The following is a 23,376-nucleotide window of genomic DNA, read 5'->3' on the forward strand; positions in this document are numbered from 1 at the left end:
CGCTGGGGGTGTCAATGTAGTGTTAACGACACCCCCAGTTTGATCGCATATCGCAGTGCGATCTTACAGTTCACACAGGATCAGATCGCACAAGTGTGAACCACTGTGCGATCCGATCCTGATGCAGCTCAAAAAAAGGGTCATGTGCGACTTTACTGCGGGTGCAGTGCGAATTTAGCCATACAAAGTGTATGGCTGAATTCGCACCGCACAGCCGATCGCATGTAATGAAGGAGCAGTGCACTCCGATATTATATGCGATTGCCGCAGCCGCACATATGTGAACCAGCACTAAGCTAGCTGAAAAAAAGTGTACCATCTAAACTCCAAACATGTTGCATTAATCTATGACTAACACAGAAAAATGACTCCACTACAGACCTCTAGAAGAAAGCCACAATATAACTGTTGTACACATTGGCTGTTCTTCGGGGACAGAGCTGAAGGCGCATTGAGTCTTTAATTCACCATTTACAGTAGGTAAGATGGCATAGAAGTAGTTAAAGACCCAGCTGTAAACTCACAAGCTGTTCGGTGGCAAATCAGAAAGATATTTAAAGCAGTCTAAGCACACTATGCAGTATTATTTTGGCGCTTGGGAAGCAGACAATTTACATCCCTACCATATCATTCTTGCAACAGTTGCAGGTGTAATTTCTAGGAAAATTGCAATTCTGCACTTTTACAAATACTGACAGCAAAATTGTGGAACAGTTTCCTATACTCTATCCTCTGAGAATACAAATCCAGCAGGATTTACAGTATTTCATTTTTACACTGTCAGTTTTTTCATCCAAAACACACAGTATAATAAAAGATAAGGGTGACAGGTTTACAGGATGGCAGAGCCACACACATTGTATAGCACACCCCTAACATCCGATATACAGTCCCAGCTCCACTCTGACCCTGAGAAAAAGATATGGAGAAAACGTATCCAATAGGGTCCTCTCCTGACTGTAGGCAGCGGCTCACAAACAGCCATTGTCTAGACCTAATGTGATGCTTCTATGCACATAGGTAACCACAGAACTTTAAAGGGCCCTTTATCAATAGCAGAATTTATATAAAAAAGGGAATGATCTAAAAGCCCTATGACTGTATACAGTGAGATCATCAAGAAGCTTAGCCAATATCCTACTGGCTCTATTCTAAAGAAGGTACATATTTAATCATTTCACTACTTTACAATATGTACATCATATCTGTTCCAAAGAAATAAATGCTCTGTAAAAAATCAGTGAAACACACTTTAACGTATGTTTTGCCAAGCATCACTCATGTTAATACAGCCAGAGTCTGTGTCCAGAATTTAGTTATCGCCATTCTCCACTGCTGAATTTAGTTATTGTCAATCCTCCACTGCTGAATCCATTGTGTGATCTGGTCCAGGTTTCTCTCCAGGTCTTCTGGTGTGTTACTGGGCAGCTGATGAATGATTTCTGATTGGTAAGACTCTGCCGCCTCTTCATAGATAGTCTGGAAGATCTCACACTGGATGTTGTCTTGAAGTTTTTTCTCCTTGTATCCCCTGTAACATAAATATTAAGCCAATTTACCAGAAAAGTTTGAGGACTAGAAAATAATGTACAACAGTGGCACATCTACCTTTGTGTTCATCAGGGCTATATGGGTGCAAGAAAAGACAAACTAGCCAAGTTTTATAGAGACATGCAGGCATCTGAATGATGCTGTCTAAATGTTCAAGGAGACTCTGGCAGGGTTCCTCTCTCCCGCTGCTACGGTCACATTTAAATTTAGTGCAGCTCATATATGTGAGAATAAACTCACATTCATAGTCCACTGACACTTCCTCTAGCTCAGCACTGAAAGCTCATAGAGAAGTACAAGCAGAGAGCTGGGTGAAGCATCTGCAGGAGCCGGGCCTTGCACCCACAATCCACTGATCGCAAGTGCAATGCTACAGTATCTCACATAAGTGATTACACCCCTCACATTTTTGTAAATATTGTATTACAGTAAACCCCCGCTCCATCGCGGTTCAGTTTTTGCGGTCCCGGTATATTGCGGTTTTTTTGTAATGTTATTTTACTATATAAATCATTAAAAATGAAATATTTTTGTGTTTTCCATAGCTCTTGCTATGTCTCTCAGTATCTTTTATGTGTTTAAATGAGTTTCTATTGTTTTAAAAGTGTGTTTAAAGACCTTAAAATGCTTTTACACGTACAGTGACAGTAAAAAAAACATGCCTACAATGCATTAATAGGGTTTTTCTATTTCGTGGATTTTCACTTTTCGCGGCTGGGTACAGAACGTAACCCCCGCAATGGATGGGGGTTTACTGTATATCTTTTCACGTGACAACACTGAAGAAATGACACTTTGCTACAATGTAAATAAAGTAGTGAATATACAGCTTGTATAACTGTGTAAATTTGCCATCCCCACAAAATAACTCAACACACAGCCATTAATGTCTAAACTGGAAACAAAAGTGAGTACACCCCTAAGTGAAAATGTCCTAATTAAGCCCAAAGTGTCAATATTTTGTGTGGCCACCAATATTTTCCAGTACTGCCTTAGCCCTGTTGGGCATGGAGTTCACCAGAGCTTCACAGGTTGGCACTGGAGTCCTCTTCCACTCCTTCATGATGACATCATGGAGCTGGTGGATGTTAGATACCTTGCACTCCTCCACCTTCCATTTGGGGATGCCGAATAGGGTTTAGGTCTGGAAACATACTTGGCCAGTGCATCACCTTTACCCTAAGCTGTTCTAGCAAGGCAGTGGTAGTCCTGGAGGTGTGTTTGGGGTCGTTACGTTAGAATACTGCCCAGCGGCCCAGTCTCTGAAGGGGGGGGGGGATCATGCTCTGCTTCAGTATGTCACAGCACATGTTGGCATTAATGGTTCCCTCAATGAACTGTAGCTCCCCAGTGGCAACTCTCATGCAGGCCCAGACCATGACACTCCCACCATGCTTGACTGTAGGCAAGACACACTAGTCTTTGTACTCCTCACCTGGTTGCCGCCACACACACTTGACACCATCTGAACCACATAAGTTTATCTTGGTCTCATCAGACCACAGGACATGGTTCCAGTAATCCATGTCCTTAGTCTGCTTGTCTTGAGCAAACTGTTTGTAGGCTTTCTTGTGCATCATCTTTAGAAGAGGCTTCCTTCTGGGACGACAGCCATGCACACCAATTTGATGTAGTGTGTGGCATATGGTCTGAGCACTGACAGGCTGACCCCCCACCCCTTCAACCTCTGCCACAATGCTGGCAGCACTCATACATCTATTTCCCAAAGACAACCTCTGGATAGGACGCTGAGCATGTGCACTCAACGTCTTTGGTCGACCATGGCGAGGCCTGTTCTGAGTGGAACCTGTCCTGTTAAACCGCTGTATGGTCTTAGCCACCATGCAGCACCTAAGTTTCAGGGTCTTGACAATCTTCTTATAGCCTAGCCCTAGGCATTCTTTATGTAGAGCTACAATTCTTTTTAAGATCCTCGGAGAGTTCTTGGCCATGAGGTGCCATGTTGAACTTCCAGTGACCAGTATGAGAGAGCGATAACACCAAATTTAACACACCTGCTCCCCATTCACACCTGAGACCTTGTAACACTGACGAGTCACATGACACCGGGGAGGGAATATGGCTAATTGGGTCAAATTTGGCCTTTAAATTCTGTAGCGTAACATATCCCTAAACGTGACCTTTAAACCTCAATAGTAAAGATATGATGAACACTACATCTGTACTACTACCCTCATATCTGTACACCCAATATGGGACAAAGCATTTTTTAGGCTCCGTTCACATGTAGGCGTTTTGGGGCGTTTTTGGGGAGTTTTTCTGCTCTAGGATCGGCTCTCAAAACGCCCAACAAGACAAATCCTATTCATTTCAATGGCCCCTGTTCACATCTGAGCGTTTTGACGCTGTAAGCAAAACGCCCAACGCTCAAAAAAGTACATGAGCTTCTTTTTGGGCAGATTACAGGCGTTTTCCATTGGTTTCTATTCAATCTAAAAACGCCTGCACAAAAACCGCCTGTAAAATCGCGGTAAAAAACGCGCGAAAACGCTACGCTCAGGTGTGAATGTAGCCTTAAATTTCTGCTATGGACCTGTTTATTTGGCAAAAACGTTGTCGTCATAGATAAAACGTACATATTTTATGCTACAAATTTGCCAGGTTTAAAAAAAAAAAAAAAAAAAACCACGAGACTTAATTACTTTAAATGCAGATGAATGAAGCAGAGTAGATACAAAAATAACAATGTTACTTTGTATCTCTTTTTCTCTTCTGAACTAAGTGCTGACAGCAGCAGCCTTTGAGTTGGGAATTGCAGGCAAGTGGGGGTGGGGAGCGGGCAGCAGCAGGACAGAAGGACTGGACATGCTACAAATGTCCTGATGATGTTTTTTCTATGTGTCTAGTGTCCTCAACTAGTTCATGAGCCGTTTCTGGATTGTTACCTGCTTTCCAGCCTTTCATACAACACGGAATTGTCTGTTCTCAGCACAAACACAATGTGAAACCATCTCTCCGGGAAAAAGTCACAACCGTGATAGTCAACAATGACTCCACCTTCACTCATTTTATCCTCCAGCTCATCAATAACCTGGAAAGAAACAACAGATGAAAAAGATACAGAGTAAGAAATGCAAAATAGTCCAAGCAGACAAAAAAAAAAAAAAAAAAAAAATCGTTTTATAAAAGCACATTTCTCAGAAGAGAAAAATACTTTTTTTTTTGCTTTTTAGTGTAGATGTGAGATCTGAGGTCTTTTTGACCCCAGATCTCACATTAAAGAGGTCCTGTCCTGCTTATTTCTTTTACAAGGGATGTTTACATTCCTTGCAATAGTAATAAAAGTAATCAAGTTTTTTTTTTTTTTTTTTTTTTTTAAAGGGACAGTAAAAATACAAAGTAAAAGATAAAATAAATAGGAAAAAAAAAAAAAATTAAGTGCTACGTCCCGGTTAGCCTGCGCAGAGAAGCGAATGCATACGCAAGTCACGCCCACTTATGTAAACGGTGTTCAAATCACACATGAAGTCTCGCTGCAATCGTTAGAGCGAGAGCAATAATAATTCCAGCCCTAGACCTCCTCTGTAACTCTAAACTGGTAACCTGTAGAAATTTTAAAAGCATCACCTATGGAGATTTTTAGGTACTAACGTTGGTCGCCATTCCACGAGCGTTGCGAAATTTTGAAGCATGACATGTTGGGTATTTATTTACTAGGCGTAACATTATCTTTCACATTATAGAAAAAAGTGGGCTAACTTTACGGTTTTCTTATTTTAAATTTAAAAAAAATTATTTTTTCAACAAAAATTGCGCTTGTAAGACCGCTGCGCAAATACGGTGTGATGAAAAATACTGCAAGGATCTCCATTTTATTTTCTAGGGTCTCTGCTAATAAAAAAAAAAAAAAATGTATAATGTTTGGAGGTTCCAAGTAATTTTCTAGAAAAAAAAAATGATTTTAACTTGTAAACAAGTGTCAACAATAGGCCCAGTCTTTGAGTGGTTAAAAAGACACTATGGAATAAAATGCCGATTGCTGAAGTTTTTTATGTCACATGGTATTTGTGCAGCGGCTTTTCAAATGCAATTGTTTTGGAAAAAATACATTTTAACCACTTACCGCCCGCCCGCCGTCATATGACGGCGGGACGGTGCGGCTATTATCCTGGGCGGACGTCATATGACGTGACCCAGGAAATGCACGGCAGGCGCGCGATCGCGGGCGCGCCGCCGTGCACTGCCGGTGTCGGGGTGTCCCCGGGACACCCCCCGTCACCGGCAGGGGGGAAACAGCCACTGGGCGTGGCTGTTTCCCACGTGATCGGCTGTGTTCTAATGACACAGCCGATCACAATGGAGGCGGCCGGGAGATGACCGCGCATGCGCGATCGGGAGCGCGCAGCGCGGTCATGTCGGTCACAGCTGTCACCGGCAGTAGTAAACAGTCACTGACAGTGACTGTTTACTATGTGATCGGCTGTGAATCCATTCACAGCCGATCACAAAATGTAAACAAAGAGCAGTAACTCAGTGTTACTAGCTCTTCTCTCCTCATACAGTTTCCAGTATGAGGGGAGAAGAGCTAGAAACATTGAGTTACTGCTCTGTGTACCTGTAAAAGTAAAATCACACTAATAAAGGTCCCCACACAGTCCTCAGCCCCCCCCAATGTCACCTGTCACCCAACAGTCACCTCATCAGTGCCCAGAAATTGACACCCATAACGTTCACATGTGAGCGCAGCGATCGCGGGCAGAATCACCGCGATTCTGCCCGCAATCCGGAAATCATTGCAAATTGCGGGACGCCTGTGCGTTGCCCATTTTTTGCAATAGCACCCCAAACGCTGTGCGATGTTGCCGCCATTTCCGCCTGCCGAATCGCGGTAACATCGCGCAAACAACGCATGACGCCCAAAAAAGGTACAAGAGCTTCTTTGGGGCGTCATGCGTTGTTTGCGTGATGTTACCGCGATTCGGCAGGCGGAAATCACAGCAACATCGCACAGCGTTTGGGGTGCTATTGCAAATCACGGGCAAAGCACAGGCGTCCCGCAATTTGCAATGATTTCTGGATCACGGGCGGAATCGCAGTGATTCTGCCCGCGATCGCTACGCTCACATGTGAACGTAGCCTAAAATTCACCGGTCACCAGAGACTGCCATCAGTACCGCCGTGCACCATCGCCCGTCACCTGTCACCCATCAGTGACCATCGCCCGTCACCTGTCACCCTATCAATCACCGTCACCTGTCACCCCATCAGTCATCGTCACCTGTCACCCCATCAGTCACCGTCATCTGTCACCCTATCAATCATCGTCACTTGACACCCCATCAGTGATCGTCACTTGTCACCCCATCAATCATCGTCACATGTCACCCCGTCAGTGATTGTCATCTGTCACCCCATCAATCATCGTCACTTGTCACCTCATCAATCATCGTCACCTGTCACCTCATCAGTCATCGTCACCTGTCACCCCATCAGTCATCGTCACCTGTCACCCCATCAGTCTTCGTCACCTGTCACCCCATCAGTCATTGTCACCTGTCACCCCATCAGTCATTGTCACCTGTCACCCCATCAGTCATCGTCACCTGTCACCCCATCAGTCATCGTCACCTGTTTGCCATATGCATGCAATCACTTACTGACCGCCTAACGACTATATGCGTCGGCCATTAAAAGCTAAATACTGGGGTTATGGCAGCAGATAGCCCCCATAACCCCGGTATTTTTTGAAACGGCGGGCGGTCGGCTTTCAGATAAGGGTGGTTCCAGTGGCGGATTCGCCGCGGAATTACCCTTACGGTGCAGGGGAAGAGGTGCCCCCCCCCCTCCTGCCGCGTCCCAGACGTTTTCCCAGCTTACCGGACCCGCCAGCAGCGGGGAAAACTATCCGGTCCCGGATCCTCAGAGACAGGAAGTCGAGTGAGGGCAAGATGGCCCTCACTCAACTCTATGGTCTTGGAGGACCGGAGCTACGTCAAAAGACGTTGCCTAGCAACCGGTTTAAAGGGCCGCTTTTTTTTTTCTTTTTTTTTTTTCCTCTTTCAACAATTTTTTTTTTTTCTTTTCTTTTTTAGTGTAGTTGTGAGGTGTGAGGTCTTTTTGACCCCAGATCTCACAATAAAGAGGACCTTTCATGCCTATTTCTATTACAAGGGATGTTTACATTCCTTGTAATAGGAATAAAAATGATCAAAACATTTTTTTTTTTTAAACTGTGTAAAAATAAAAAAATAATAAATAAAATAAATAGGAAAAAAAAAAAAAAAAAAAATTAAAGTGCCCTGTCCCCGTTAGCTCGCGCGCAGAAGCAAACGCATACGCAAGTCCCGCCCACATATGTAAACGGTGTTCAAACCATACATGTGAGGTATCGCCGCGATCGTTAGAGCGAGAGCAATAATTTGAGCCCTAGACCTCCTCTGTAACTCTAAGCTAGTAACCTGCAGAAATTTTTAAAATGTTGCCTATGGGGATTTTTAAGTACCAATGTTTGGCGCCATTCTGTGAGCATGCGCAATTTTGAAGCATGACATGTTGGGTATCTAATTACTCGGCGTAACATTATCTTTCACATTATGGAAAAAAATTGTGCTAAATTTACTGTTTTCTTATTTTTTAGTTCAAAAAAGTGAATTTTTTTCAAAAAAATCGCATCTGGAAGACTGCTGCGCAAATATGGTGTGATAAAAAATATTGCAACGATCTCCATTTTATTCTCTAGGGTCTCTGCTAAAAAAAAATATATAATGTTTGGGGGTTCCAAGTAATTTTCTAGCAAAAAAAATGATTTTAGCTTGTAAACACCAAGTGTCAAAAATAGGCCCAGTCTTAAAGTGGATAAATGGACAACTTTGTGTAAAGCGCTACTTGGATGTTAGGCCTATGTGTGTGGCCAGGCTGTGAAAAAGTGTTACACATGTGGTATCGCCATACTCAGGAGGAATAGCAGAATGTATTTTGGGGTGCAATTTTTGCTATGTACATGCTATGTGTTAGAAATATTGCATAAATGGACAGCTTTGTGTAAAAAAAAATGTGTTTTCATTTTCTTTCCACATTTTCCAAAAACTTGTGGAAAAAAATGACATATTCAAAAGACTCATTATGCCTCAAAAATTATACGTTGGGCTGTTTTCTTTCCAAAATGGGGTCATTTTATGGGGGTTTCCATTGTCCTGGTGCTCCAGGGCCTTCAAAAGTGCGATAGGTTGTCAGGAAATTATATGTGTAATTTGTGCTCCTAGAATGCCGGATGGGGCTACTTGAATGTTAGGCCTCTGTATGTGGCCAGGCTGTGAAAAAGTCTCACACATGTGGTATCGCCATACTCAGGAGGAGTAGTAGAATGTGTTTTGGGGTGTAGTTGCAAGTATACATGTGCTGTGTGAGAGAAATAACCTGTTAATATGGCAATTTGTAAAAAAAAAAAAAAAAAAAAAAAATCTTCATTTTGCAAAGAGTTGTGGGAAAAAATGACAACTTCAAAAAACTCTCCATGCCCCTTATTAAATACCTTGGAATGTCTACTTTCCAAAAAGGGGTCATTTGGGGGGTATTTGTACTTTCCTGACTTTTTAGTGTCTCAAGAAATGAGATAGGCCTTCAGTACATCAGGTGTGAGCAAGTGTGATCAATTTTCAATGATTCGCACCATAGCTTGTGGACTCTATAACTTTCACAAAGACCAAATAATATACACTTACTTAGGTTATTTTTACCGAAGATAAGTAGCAGTATAAATTTTGGCCAAAATTTGTGAAGAAAAATAACTAATTTGCAAAATTTTATGACAGAAACAAAGAAAAATGCGTTTTTTCACGATATTTTCAGTCTTTTTTTATTTATAGCACAAAAAATAAAAAACCCAGTATTGATCAAATACCATCAAAAGAAAGCTCTATTTGTGTGAAAAAAAGGACACAATTTTTGTATGGGTACAGTGTTGCATGACTGAGTAATTCTCAGTCAAAGTGTGAGAGCGCTGAAAGCTGAAAATCGGTCTGGGCAGGAAGGGGGTGAAAGTGCACTGTAGGCAAGTGGTTAATGATCAAACAAAAAAAAACAATATATACCCCAATTTTTTTGTATAATATGAAAGATGTTATGCTGAGTAAATAGATACTGAACATGTCACACCTACCTAAAAAATTGCATACACTCATGGAATGATGACAAACTATGGTACTTAATCTCCAGAGGCGACACTTTAAAAGCCTTTACAGGTTACCTGTTTCAAGTTACAGAGGTCTAGTGCTAGAATTATTGCTCTTGCGCGAACATCACGGCGATACCCCACATGTCTGGTGCGAACACGGTTTACATATGTGTGCGCAATGCGTTACGAAAGCGTTCACTTCTATGTGCGAGCAAAGGGATGGGGTGCTTTAATTTTTACACTGTATTTTTTTTTTGGGTCACTTTTATTCCTTTTACATTCCTTGTAATAGAAATAGGGATGACGGGTCCTCTTTAGGGAGAGATCTGAGGTCAAAAATACCCCAGATATCTTTTACCTTTAAAAGCAAAAGATTTAAAAAAAATATTTACTTCCACCCTGGACCAGAAGTGACGTCATAACGCCAATCCCGTCCTCCAAGGCCATAGGGGCAATCAGACAATCTAGTCTCTCACTGCCTTTGTAACCAGCTGGTGGCACCATGAGATTGTTTCTCAGGCAAGCCAGCGGGGGGGAAAAAAAAAAAAAAAAAAAAAAGATTATATCAGGGTTATGGCAGAGAGCTTCAAAATTTGAAAAAAATAAAAAAATACTAAAAATGTGGGCTTTTCTTTTACTTTTCACTTTCAATGATGATGGTAAACAGGAAAAAGGAGAAGGGAAACCTCCCTAATGGGAACACAAATAGTAAAAACTGATAGGCATTCTAATCCATCTCCACTCTATCCAAAATATAAAAAAAAGAAAAAAGGGTTTGCCTTAAGTTGTACTTTAAGCCATGTCTAGCTCTTTATCAGGTTAGGAGCAACATGGCTCAACAATTTTTACTGCAATACAGTGAAAAATCAGATTTTTGACTTACCGTAAAATCTATTTCTCTGATGTTCACTGGTGGACACAGCTCCTGATTCTTCTTAACCACTGAGTTATACTGCCCCCTACAGGAGGAGGACACTAGGCAGGAAAAAGCTTGACTGCCTATGGGGCAGTCCCAGGAGGTATACACCCACTCTCTGCTATAGGCATTCCGTTTTGTTACAAGCAATGTCAGAAGAAAGCCAACTCCACAGAGGGGTGGGTGCTGTGTCCGTCAAACATCAGAGAAATGGATTTTTTTACGGTAAAAATCCCATTTTCTATTTCGTTCATTGACGGACACAGCTCCTGATTCTTCTTAACCATTGGGACATCCCAAAGCAGTGTTACACATGAGGGGTGGGAAAACATCAGAAAAAAATTCCCAAGGCTAACCATAGCCAACCAGTTAACACAGAGCTCCTCCTGAATAGGCAGAACACAAAACCGAGTGCCTATATCTGAGAGTGGGTTTATATCCCCTGGGACTGCCCATAGGCATAGTCAAGCTTTTTCCTGTCTAGTGTCTTACTCCTGTAGGGGGCAATATAACCCAATGCCTAAGAATAATTAGGAGCTGTGTCCGTCAAAGAGAAACTTATATTTTTAAAGGGAAAGATCTGTGAGCAGAGGTGGAATGCTTTTTACATACTGAAAGTTCCTTCAAGTTGCCGAAGAGGCTTCCTCCCGGCACCAGGCAGCACCCCAGAATCAGTTTTTTTTTTTTCCTAGGCTGAGAATACTGGCTGCCTTCTGAAAAGGCTACTGGACCGAGAGCAAGCATGCAGTAAGTGAAAGTCCGAAAAAAGTCACACTTTCTTTATGGCTATACTTGTGCTGGGTCAATTATTCAAAGAACTGAAACTTTGCAGCCTTAGCCAGGCAAACATTTCCAGAAGGAGAGGCCAGCAAAGGCATCCTCTGTGATTCCCTCATAACAAGTTTCCTTTAAAGCTGGACCCCAGGGAGATGCAAGAGGACACACATTACAGCATTCACTTCAACATCAATAAATGTATTTTTTTAATGCAATCAGTTTAAAGTGCTACTAAACCCACGATAGTAAAATCAGTCTGTATATGCAGTAAAGCATGCTGGTAATACTCACTATGGAACCCAAGGAGTTAATAGTCTACATTGTGTAAAAAGGCTGTTTGATCCTGTCTTCTCTGATTCCCCCCCCCCCCTTCTTTCACAGTCCACAATCCATCTGCTGACAGTAGAGAGCCTTGGGGCACTCTGCACATGCTCAGTTTGGTATGTATTGCCAGAGAGGTTTTGTTTTTCTTGGAAAGAGTGCATGTTATCAGCACAGGGCCAATCAGCACTGCCCAGACAGAGGGTAGTCCTGCAGCCTCATAGGACATTCAGAGCAGAATGAAAACTCCTCCTACAAGCTTTAACCAGTCACTTGTATTAGTCACAAGACTGCTATATACTTCTGATGAGGAAAAGGTATTTAGCAGTTTATTTACAAAATGATTTCCATGTTCTGTGTACGGTGGGAGACAAGATATAGTGAATGCAGGCTCCCGATTCTTGAATTCCCTGTGCAGCTGATCTTAGACAGAGAAGGAAAAGAAGCACAAGAAGCCAATTAGTTGTGCTGCTGTGCTCAGGTTCTAACAAGGGACATGCTGATAGGAGAGAGCAGATTGATTACCCTTTCACTGTCCACTCATTAGATTGGAGGAGAGACAAGACTTGTAAGTGTTACTTAAAGCTGAACTCTGGGCAAAAAGGCTAATTGCTTGTTTATTTTCTAGGGGAAAGATAAAGGGAGATATACTTACCTGATCCTCCCAACACAACAACGGTCCCAGCAGCTCCTGCATTCCCATGCTCTAGCGGTCTTCAGTGGTGGACTGTTACTGATGTCAACAAGCCCATATCAGGTTTCACAGACCTGCTCTGGATGCCAGGAACAGTTCCACCACTGGATCATGGGTGAGCGCAGTTTGCTAGTGGAATGGAGGATCAGGTGAATAGAAGGCTTTCTCCACTTCCCTGGACAAAACAAGCACTTAGCCCTTGTAGTGGGGCTGTGCCTGCAAATACTTTTTTTTTTGCCCACAGTTGGACCTTCTTTGTTAGAGAAAAAACTTTGGTCTCCCACTAGGGCTGAAAAAAAATGTCAAAAACAGAAATATAAAATCGTCCTCTCCACTCCTCCCAAGGCCTCCCGATCTCTAGCTCCCTTGTTACCTCCTCCCATGCTCGCCTCCAAGACTTCTCCAGAGTCTCTCCCATCCTCTGGAACTCACTGCCCCAGTATATCTGGTCAGCCCCTACCCTGTCCACCTTTAGGCAATTCCTGAAAACGTACTTATTCTGGGAAGCCTACCCCACTTCAAACCTAAGAACTGTACACGAGTCACCTCCATCAGATCCCCTGCAGCTAGCCATTACCTTTTGCACCACCTACTCCTACCTTTGGATGGTAAGCTCCATGAGCAGGGCCCTCCTATTCCTTCTGTATTGAACTGCATTGTAATTGTACTGTCCCCCTCTAAGTTGTAAAGCACTGCATAAACCAGGGTTTCTTAACAAGTGTGCCGCGGAACACTGGTGTGCCGTGAAGGGTTCCCAAGTGTGCCGTGGCAAAATGACCCCCCAACCTATGCATTAACTAATCTGCTCTTCATTGATTGCTGGCTGGTCAGTTGATCCAGCGGTGCCGGTCCGCTATCTAATACTCGCTTCCCGCTGCCACAGGCACTTGGGAAGCTGTGTGGGCCTCCCGACAACCGATGATGTCCTCGGTTGCTATGGTAGGGGCAGGCACATAAGCAAGGGCTTGCTGGATGTTCGAGCCGTGAGACACTAGCTGGCGGGAGAGAGAAACCAGGAAGGAGGATCTTCTGTGCCTGCATGTCAGCTCTGTGAGTACACAGGATTATGTGGCATAACTTTATTTAATATTTTACCTACTTCATAAATGTACTGCTTGGGATTTTTGACCTAACCTTGAACAGTGTTCCTCTCAGCTGTTTTCATTCTCCTTTGTTAGTACACTTGATGATTACTTTGTAAATGTAATATAAAATATATGTGGGAATATAGATTTAAAAAAAAAAAAAAAAAAGATGTTTGTTTTAACTACTGTATTACTATATTATACTGATCATGATAACAGTATTTTTTTTTTATATTGTATTCTGCTTACAGATTTTTTTTTTTGTATTCTACTTGTGTGTCTGCTGCAGTTTTGTCTGTGTGCATATATACATGTCGGTATGTGTGTGTGTGGTGTATGCATGTTACTTTTAACCATGACCTACCCCCCCCCCCCCCCTTATTCCTGTACCATCAGAAATGCTTTTTTAGGGCTGGTTTGTGATAGCAGCACAGACTGCTGCTCCTCTGAAAAGCAATCCATGCTCCGGTTGCTTTTCTGAGGCATTTGACAGGCAGTAAAGAGGCATTATGTTGCCTCCTCACTACCTGTTTTAAGCCTGTAAATGCAGCATCACAACACGCAACCATACACTGCACACAGTTGCAGGGTAGTTGCAGTGCAGCCCCATTCACCCTGGGTATACCTCCAGCTGCAGCCACAGCATGTGTAACCCCCAGCGGCTGCCTCTTCAGCTAAAGGGGGAGAAGTTGGGGGTGGTAAAAACAGCTCAACCATGTGGTTTTACCACCTCTCCAACCTGACATGTGAACAAGCCCTTGGTTCACATCTGCATGGCTGCATGCTGCGTGTAAGGCAGCCAACTCATTTCAATGGGCTTCCCTACCTGCAGAAATGCAGAGAAAAGTCCCTGACCTTTTTTTTTTCTTCAAATTACATCGCACCAAAAGCACCCCATGTTTGTTAATGTGTGGGGTACCATCAGGAATTGTTGAGAAACACTGGCTATATAAATCCTGTATAATAACAAAATAAATGCTTAGGTAGGCAAAGCAGCAAAAAAAAATAAAAAAAGAATATTATTAGAATTGAACTGTTGAATTGTTCATCCACAAATCTGCTAATGCATGCACACTCTTTCCATCACAGCAGTGCTCAGGTCAGTTCTATTCAAAATAAATTTGCATATATCTTCAGCTGCTATCTAGCTCAGGATTAACTAATATTTTCCCACTAGTTAACCTCTGTTTCTGATTTCCCAGATTTGTAAAAGGTTCACACTGGAGGTATTATAGTACTGACCATCAGCTGCTATTCTTTGACAACATACATGAAAAAATGAATAACTAGAATACAGAACTTACTCTGTCTTCATCAAGAATAGGACAGTCATATTCTTCATCATAACCTTCATACAAATTGCCTATGACAAAAATGGAAATCATTATCACAGTTTGCATGTCACTGCTCCCAAATTCTTTAACAGAAATCTTAAGCACCTTATGTATTGTATTCTTTTAAAAAACAATGAAAGTAAGTCCCCATTCACACTAGCGCGACTTGTCAGGTGACTTGGTCGCCTGACAAGTCGCCACGGGTCGCCTGCCATTGATTAGCACAGGACCTGACACAAGTCGCTCCGACTTAGAAAAAGGGTCCTGTATTACTTTGGGGCGACCTGGAGGCGACCTGCATTGACTTCAATGATATGAAGTCGGTGCATGTCGCGCCGAGGTCACCCCAGCAAGTAGCGTCGCCCCTGTGTGAACGGGGTCTTAAAGTCCACATTAACACTAAAATCCCTGCATCTACAGACATCCACAATCTAACACTAACCTATCTAGCCCTGTAAAGAAGAAATCAGTATACATACCTTTTTTAAAGCTGATCCGCCCCGATCTCATGATGAGCTGTCTCAGTGGAGGCGGGTGTAGAGGACACGTCCATCAATGGAAGCCCCATAGTAAGTCTATGGGTGACGTCACTCCCCATTCATTTCACAGCCGTTGTTGGCCGTGTCCTCTGCAGAGCTTCCGCCGCTGGATACCGGATCAGATTGGCTTAAAAAAAAGGTTATTAGTATTGATTTCTTCTTTAGATAGGTTAGTGTTAGATCATGGATGTCTATAATGCAGGGATTTTAGTTTTAGGGTAGACTTACAACTTTAAGGCTCTGTTCACATCTAGTGCCCCATGTTCTGCACAACTGTGTGGTTTTGGATCAGCACCCTTTTCTTAAATGGTCTGCCCTCTGCTTCAAAACCGCGCTAAAATAGCTCCTGTACCGCTTTTTGGAGGGGACTTTGGTGCGTTTTGTAACCACACATTTTCTGGGTGACAAAATGCTTGCTTTCTTAGGGAGTTTGGGGTGCCATTAAAAATGGATGGCACCCAAACCTGCATTGTGTGTTTTAGCTGCATTTCAGAAATGCGCATTTCCAATACACTTGGTGCAAAATTGGCCTTATTTTATTACAAATAGCATTACCAAAAAAAAAAAAAAAAAAAAGGGCTCAGTATATATGTCCACAAATATTACAATCTCTGGACTCATGTTATATACGATTGTAATACCTCTGAACATAAAGCTGTTCTCTAGTTTCAGTCTAAAATAGTTTGTTTGTGCCAACCTGGCCCAAAGTAGCTGATTCCTTCACAAACGTGCGGCCAATGGGTGTGCTGTATAAACTGTATGTAGCTGAGGCTACAGTGAGGAAAATAATTATTTGATCTCCTTCAGATTTTGTGAAGAAATTAAGGGTTTATAATTTTTTTTATCATAGGTGTATTTTAAATGATAGAGACAGAATATCAACCATAAATCCAGAAAAAACACAGAATACAAATAGGGGTCAAAGGGTAGTAACTCACCCAAGACCCCTTCCCACCTCAAAAAAAAAGAAAAAAAAAAGTGTGTGTTATATATTTTACATACTCCTTTTTTAAACAAATAAAGTGCAACATTTATTGTAAAGTGCCAGTTTACGAGGACACCACCAAAATTCACATAGATTAAAACAGATAAATATAGAAAATGTGTAACAAGATAATTCAACCTGTATGCGGAACAAAAAATAAAAAATACACAACGTGTGATAATGGCTCCCTCGCAGGGAATTTCTAAAACAGTGTACAGTAAACCCCCCTCCATCGTATGGGTCACGTTCCGGTCCCACCCGCGAAAAAGTGAAAATCCGCGAAATAGAAAAACCCGATTAAAATACATTGTAGGTATGTTTTTTTAACTGTCACTGTACGTGTAAAAGCATTTTAAGGTCTTTAAACACACTTTTAAAACAATAGAAACTCATTTAAACACATAAAAGATACTAAGAGACAGAGCAAGAGCTATGAAAAACACAAAAATAAATAATTTTCAATGATTTAATTAGTAAAATAACATTACAGAAAAAAAAACACAATATACCGGGACCACAAAAACTGAACCGCGATAGAGCGGGGGTTTACTGTATTCAAAAAAAAAGTTTCCCTTGCTGTTCAAGATGATAAACTGAGATTTAGTATCATCTGCCCTGCAAGGTGTGGTCAGCCATTTTGAGCGTTATGGTAAAGGATCCCATAAATGCACAGGAGGGCCAATGAGATAAGTAAACAAAAGAAAAGACAGGCGTTCATTCCCAAGCCCACGCCTAATGGGTGACATCACCAAATTCATTGTACTGAAGCCCCTCTCACAATCACCAGATGTCACTGGAAGACTGTTAACTCTTGTCACATCTGGTTTCAGATTTTCAGGAACCTCTGCACCACCAATATTTATGAAATCTCTAAAACCTTCACAGATCATGGATGCATTGTTGAGACGGAATCTCCTGCACAGCTGCTCCAGCTTCATCTCACCTTCACACCAGGGATTGTACACATCGATTGGCCAGCGTTGGGAATTTAGGATGTCAATTTCAGGGACAAGAATTTCTGATATGATGAAGCTGCAGGTCTGTTGCTCGCAGTTTAAGCATAAAGCCTGGAGCAACCCACCCTAACTGAAAAAACGTTTCCAATTTAAGAATTTGTACTTCTAATTCTTTTGCACATTCAGGGAGCTCAGATAGGTTTTGGTGACTGATGACACATATTTGTGCAGCTATATACTCACTATGGAGAATACATCCTAAGTCAGCTGTATACTCACTATGGAGAATACATCCTAAGTCAGCTGTATACTCACTATGGAGAATACATCCTAAGTCAGCTGTATACTCACTATGGAGAATATATCTTAAGTCTGCACCATTTGCAACTTGCAATGCTGGCTGGTAATGCTGGCAGGTTTTACTGGCTGGTACTGCTGACTGGTGCTGTTGGTGGGTAATGCTGGCTGGTGCTATTGGTGGGTAATGCTGGCTGGCACTGCTGGATGGTTCTCGACTCACCGTCCAACCCTGAGCATCAGTGTAAATCTGACAGGAGCCAGCGCAAAAGGAAGCATGTGGCTGCAGTGGAGAGCAGAGCCGATACTTCCTGTATTGCTCCTGTCAAAGGCGGAGTGTATTTGGTATCACTACGAGTGTGACAGGAGCCGGCGCTATACAGGAAGCATTGGCTCTGCTTCCTCTAGTATCGAGAAAGAGGTTTATAGCTATTGCTAGCAAAGATGGACTTTCTCGGCACAGCAATCAACACTAGTAAACTATTGTAAAAATATAATTTTATTGAAAAATACATTAAAAGAGGAAAAAATTGTACATATAACAAGAATAGATACAAAAAACATATAGTAGGTATAGATTCAATAAAAGATCATAGCCACAGATATATGATACCGTAAGTAACCCTCAATCACCGATAAGTTACAATAGTGATTTTACATACACCTGATACCTAATCCAAGGTTGTGGTGGACACGGATGTCCGGTGTTGGAGGGATTCACTGTCATACACATAACCTCTACATGTTTCGCGTATACATTAACGCTTCTTCAGGAGGATGTGATAGAGAAAAAAAAAAAAAAATGTTTCTTTTAATTGTGTAAGATCAATATCTGGTGTATGAGTTCCAATGAAAAGACCATTACGGTATATGCTAGAAACTTGTTTAATCGTTAAAAATTAAAGTGCTGAAGAGGGTAGGTCACCAAAGCTAGATATGCTTTTTTAGTGAGGGACCACAAGTATAAAGGAGGTAGTCAGTTTATATCGACAAAGCGACGAACAATGATGGTGTGTGGTATACACCTATCCTGTTCTGTAGCTAGGTGATACAATCAATCCCGCACTGCTCAAAATATTAGATAGTGTCTGGCCATAGAGTATGTATCAATCATTTCATGGAGAACGCTGTTTCACCATAGAAATGTTCACGGCACAAAAAATTGCAGCCGTGACACTTGTATGTAACAATAAAGCAGAGAGACGGATGTGTTCCTTCCTTTCTCCCAATCCTTCTCTAAATCATTTAGAAGTTCATTGGCAAACTTCAGGTGGGTCTGTATATGTGTCTTGAGGAGGGAGACCTTGGGGGAGCTTCAGGATTTCAATCCATGGCAGCATATTGTGTTACCAATGTTTTGTTTGGTGACTGTGGTCCCCACTGCCTTGAGATCATTCACAAGCTCCTCCCAAGTAGTCACAAGCTCCTCCCACGTAGTTGTGGGCTGATCCCTTACTTTTCTAATGATCATCCCTGCCCAATGAGGCAAAATCTTGCATGGAGCTCCAGACCGAGGATGGTTGATGCCTTGTGCAGGTCTACAATCTTGTCCCGGATGTGCTTTGACGGCTCTTTGGTCTTGCCCATTATGGCGGGTTTAAATAGAAAAAAAAAAAAAAAAAAAAAAGATTCTGTCGACAGGTGTCTTTTATTCACATAACGAATTGTCGTTAAGAGCGCCTTCTTAAATTGACAGGAATAATCTGTGTACCACATGAGCACATACTGTAGCCAGCTTGTGGGAGCCAGAATTTTTGTTAGTTGGTAGGGAATCACATACTTATTTTACTCACTAAACTGCAACTCAATTTATAACATTTGTATCATGTAATTTTTCTGGATTTTTGGTTGATATTCTGTCTCTATAATTTAAAATACACCTATTTTATAAGTGGACAAACTTACAAAATATGCAGGGGATAAAATTAATTAATTTTCACCACTGTATAAACAGTATACAGCACTGTGTGTTGGGGGTGGGAGATGAGATCTTTCTGTCTCACACCCAGAACAAAACAGCGTCAGTTTGCTCAGTGTTCAGCCATTCATAGGTAGCTTTGTATTGTATCTGTGAATACAAAGCTTCCCCTTATTAGCCGAGTCAGAGAGGTGGGCTGATGATGTCAATCTCCAACTCAGCTTACCAGAGGAAGCTTTGTTTTTGCACATGTTAGTGAGGGAAATAGTTCATGCTGCCCAGCTTGGCCCGAACAAACTATTTAAAGGAGTTGTAAAGTCAGTAAGGTTTTTTATCTTAATGCATTCTATGCATTAAGATAAAAAGCCTTCTGTGTGCAGCAGCCCCCCCCCCCCCCAATACTTACCTGTGCCCCCTTCCGCGGCTGTCAATTAAAGTCAGCCAGCCAATCAGGAGAGGGAGTTGGGCAGAACAGCAGCTCCGTGTGTGAATGGACACATGGAGCTGCAGCTTGGCTCAGGTGCCAGCAATAGCAAGCTGCTTGCTATGGGGGCACAATAGGAGGGAGGGCCAGAAGCAGGAACGAGAGACCTAAGAAGAGAAGCATCCCACCTGCTCTATCTATCTATAAAAAACTTTACAATCACTTTAAAGAGGATGTAAACTCCTGTGCATAATTTTTACCTATAGGTAAGCCACTAGATACGCAAGTCATCCTGGGTTCCACAGCTTGTTCTTGGGCAATGAAAAAGAAGCAGCACATTGGTCAGTGGAAAAGTGCAGCCTGACACTAGTGGTCAGTGAAATACTTTTTCACATTGGTGGACAATGTCGTGCCCCTTTATATTTGTGGTTGCAGGAAAAGGCCCCATTGGAATGGTGTTTATTGGGGAGGGGCCCAATAATATTGGTAGTGATTGGAAAGATCACCCCCTTTACAAAAAATGTAATTGTTGTCAGTGGAGTTTTATCCGAGAGATGCAAGTTGCTCTTTACTCGAGGAAACCCCAGAAAGCTCTGGAAAAAAGGTTCCAAGGATGCAGGTTTTTAAACGGAAATAATTCTGACTTTTGGATGAACTCTATGGACATGTATACACCAATTATTTACCAGTCAGCTCTACCAGGTGCCCACCCCCTGCATATAAAATACAGGTGTACCCGTACCCTTATCCATTTGCTTGCTTACACTAGCATCTAATATCACGTGGCTCTACTCACACCCATCCCTTGCATCCACTAGTATCATGCAGCTCTACCAGTGCCCATCTCCCCACATACACCAGGATCTGACATCATGCAGCTCTACCAGTGCCTATCTCCCCACATACACCAGGATCTGACATCATGCAGCTCTACCAGTGCCTATCTCCCCACATACACCAGGATCTGACATCATGCAGCTCTACCAGTGCCTATCTCCCCACGTACACCAGGATCTGACATCATGCAGCTCTACCAGTGCCTATCTCCCCACATACACCAGGATCTGACATCATGCAGCTCTACCAGTGCCCATCTCCCCACATACACCAGGATCTGACATCATGCAGCTCTACCAGTGCCCATCTCCCCACATACACCAGGATCTGACATCATGCAGCTCTACATACAGTATGCCCATCCCCCCCATGTATGCAAACACCTGTAACACAAACACAATATATTTTAGCTGCTCTATTAAAGTTTGTTACCCAAATGGATCAATTCACCATCATCCATGACAAACTGGTGGGTATTTATATAGGAGACCAAGCTAATTTAGTTACAAAGTGATGACATACATCAGACAGGGCAAACATACATGTGCATTTTATATGTAGCTGATTGGTTGATTCACAAAAGAAAATGCACAAATGGAGGCTGCAAGACATATATGTTCTTACCGTCTTTTGCCAGATCTCCTACATTTACATATGCCAGGTCACATCTCTCTGCAAGCTCTTTGCCAAGAGTGGTCTTCCCAACACCAGGGGTCCCTGCAAATTAAACACGATTAGCAATACAAATGTCACTCAAATACCAGCAGGTGGACATTGGAGGGACAACAAATCAAATATGAATCCAAATGTTGTATTTGGGACAGCCATAGGTTTCCTGTAGGTAAGCTCTTGTGGAGGAACATCATCAATGAATTACAGAGCATCCAGAAAGTATTCACAGCTCTTCACTTTTTCCACATTTTGTTTACAAACAAACTTCTTTGACATTGTCATTTTGGGGTATTGTTTGTAGAATTTTGAGGAAATAATGAATGTAATCCATTTTGGAATAAGGCTGTAACATAACAAAATGTGGAAAAAGCGAAGTGCTGTGAATACTTTCCGGATGCACTGTACCTGGTAATAGTGTATGTTAGCAGTAGGTCAGGTTTATGGTGGATTATGAACGGAGATTATTACTAAACATTCATTAGAATGCTGGGCTTAGTAGAAGATTCTGAATGTCCATTTATGGGATGTAATATTAGGTATTCCGTCACCTGTGAGTAGAATGCCGGGATCCAACCAGGTATAAAATAAATACGTGTAACACTTCGGTACATGTATATCAGTTATTTGCCATCGTGAGGTTTAGGGTACAGGGTAATATATGAGCAAGATGCTGGCAGAATGTTGTGGTAGAAGGAGAGGGGGTCACTTGTCAAGGTGTTGGGGCACAGGGGGCTGTCAGCAGTGGGCAGGGTGTTGGGGTACAGGGGGTGTCAGCAGTCACCTGTGAGTAGGGTGTTGGGGTACAGGGGGTGACAGCAGTCACCTATGGGCAGGGTGTCATCTGAATGTTGGGGTACAGGGGGTGACAGCAGTCACCTGTGGGCAGGGTGTCATCTGAATGTTGGGGTACAGGGGGTGACAGCAGTCACCTGTGGGCAGGGTGTTGGGGTGCAGGGGGTGTCAGCAGTCCCTGTGGGCAGGGTGTCATCTGAATGTTGGGGCACAGGGGGTGACATCAGTAACCTGTGGGCACGGTGTTGGGGTACAGGAGGGGTCAGCAGTCCCCTGTGGGCAGGGTGTTATCTGAGTGTTGGGGTACAGGGGGCGACAGCAGTAACCTCTGGGCACGGTGTTGGGGGTACAGGGGGGTCAGCAGTCACCTGTGGGCAGGGTGTCATCTGAATGTTGGGGTACATGGGGTGACAGCAGTAACCTGTGGGCACGGTTTTGGGGTAGAGGAGGGGTCAGGAGTCATCTGTGGGCAGTGTGTTGGGGTACAGGGGGTGTAAGCAATCACCTGTGGGCAGGGTGTTGGGGTACAGTGTGTGTCAGCAGTCACCTGTGGGCAGGGTGTCATCTGAATGTTGGGGTACAGGGGGTGACAGCAGTAACCTGTGGGCACGGTTTTGGGGTACAGGGGGTGTCAGCAATCACCTGTGGGCAGGGTGTTGGGGTACAGGGGGTGTCGACAGGTATGGCGTTGGGGGAACAGGGGGTGTCGGCAGGCATGGCGTTGGGGGTACAGGGGGTGTCGGCAGGCATGGCGTTGGGGGAACAGGGGGTGTCGGCAGGCATGGCGTTGGGGGTACAGGGGGTGTCGGCAGGCAAGGTGTTGACGGTACAGGGGGGGGGGGTCACTGACCAGTCAGAAGGATATTGGGGCTCTTCATGGTGACTCCTCGCTCTGATCACCCCGGACACGTGTTGTTCCTCTCCTGCACTCACAGCACAATCACGAGGAGGGGGAGGAGCAGAGCTATGACCTCACTTTCCATGACCAATCGCATTCACTTTCAGGATCTGACTTTTAAGCCTCCAGAGAAGAGAACGAATGCAGAAACATTTCCCTGCAATAATCGTGTCTACATTACCCCAAACAATAGAGACAACGTGCAATAAACTATTTCCCAGTCGATGACTTCATGTATTTTCCAGC

General features: G+C 43.0%; 1 protein-coding gene across 1 annotated transcript; it reads right to left on the reverse strand.

Moving 5' to 3' along the window:
- Window positions 1-1,162: 1,162 nt before the first annotated feature.
- On the reverse strand, window positions 1,163-23,233 carry AK6 (adenylate kinase 6). The gene is made up of 5 exons (XM_082243682.1): window positions 23,083-23,233; window positions 21,393-21,485; window positions 14,783-14,841; window positions 4,458-4,603; window positions 1,163-1,531 (listed from the first exon to the last, which is right to left on the reverse strand). Exons 1-5 carry the CDS (start codon window positions 23,108-23,110, stop codon window positions 1,342-1,344), a joined length of 516 nt encoding a protein of 171 aa, XP_082099808.1. The 5' UTR covers window positions 23,111-23,233; the 3' UTR covers window positions 1,163-1,341.
- Between the last annotated feature and the right edge of the window lie 143 nt (window positions 23,234-23,376).

The sequence above is a fragment of the Pelophylax lessonae genome (assembly GCF_965119305.1).
Source record: "Pelophylax lessonae genome assembly, chromosome: 1".
Taxonomy (NCBI): Eukaryota; Metazoa; Chordata; class Amphibia; order Anura; family Ranidae; genus Pelophylax; species Pelophylax lessonae.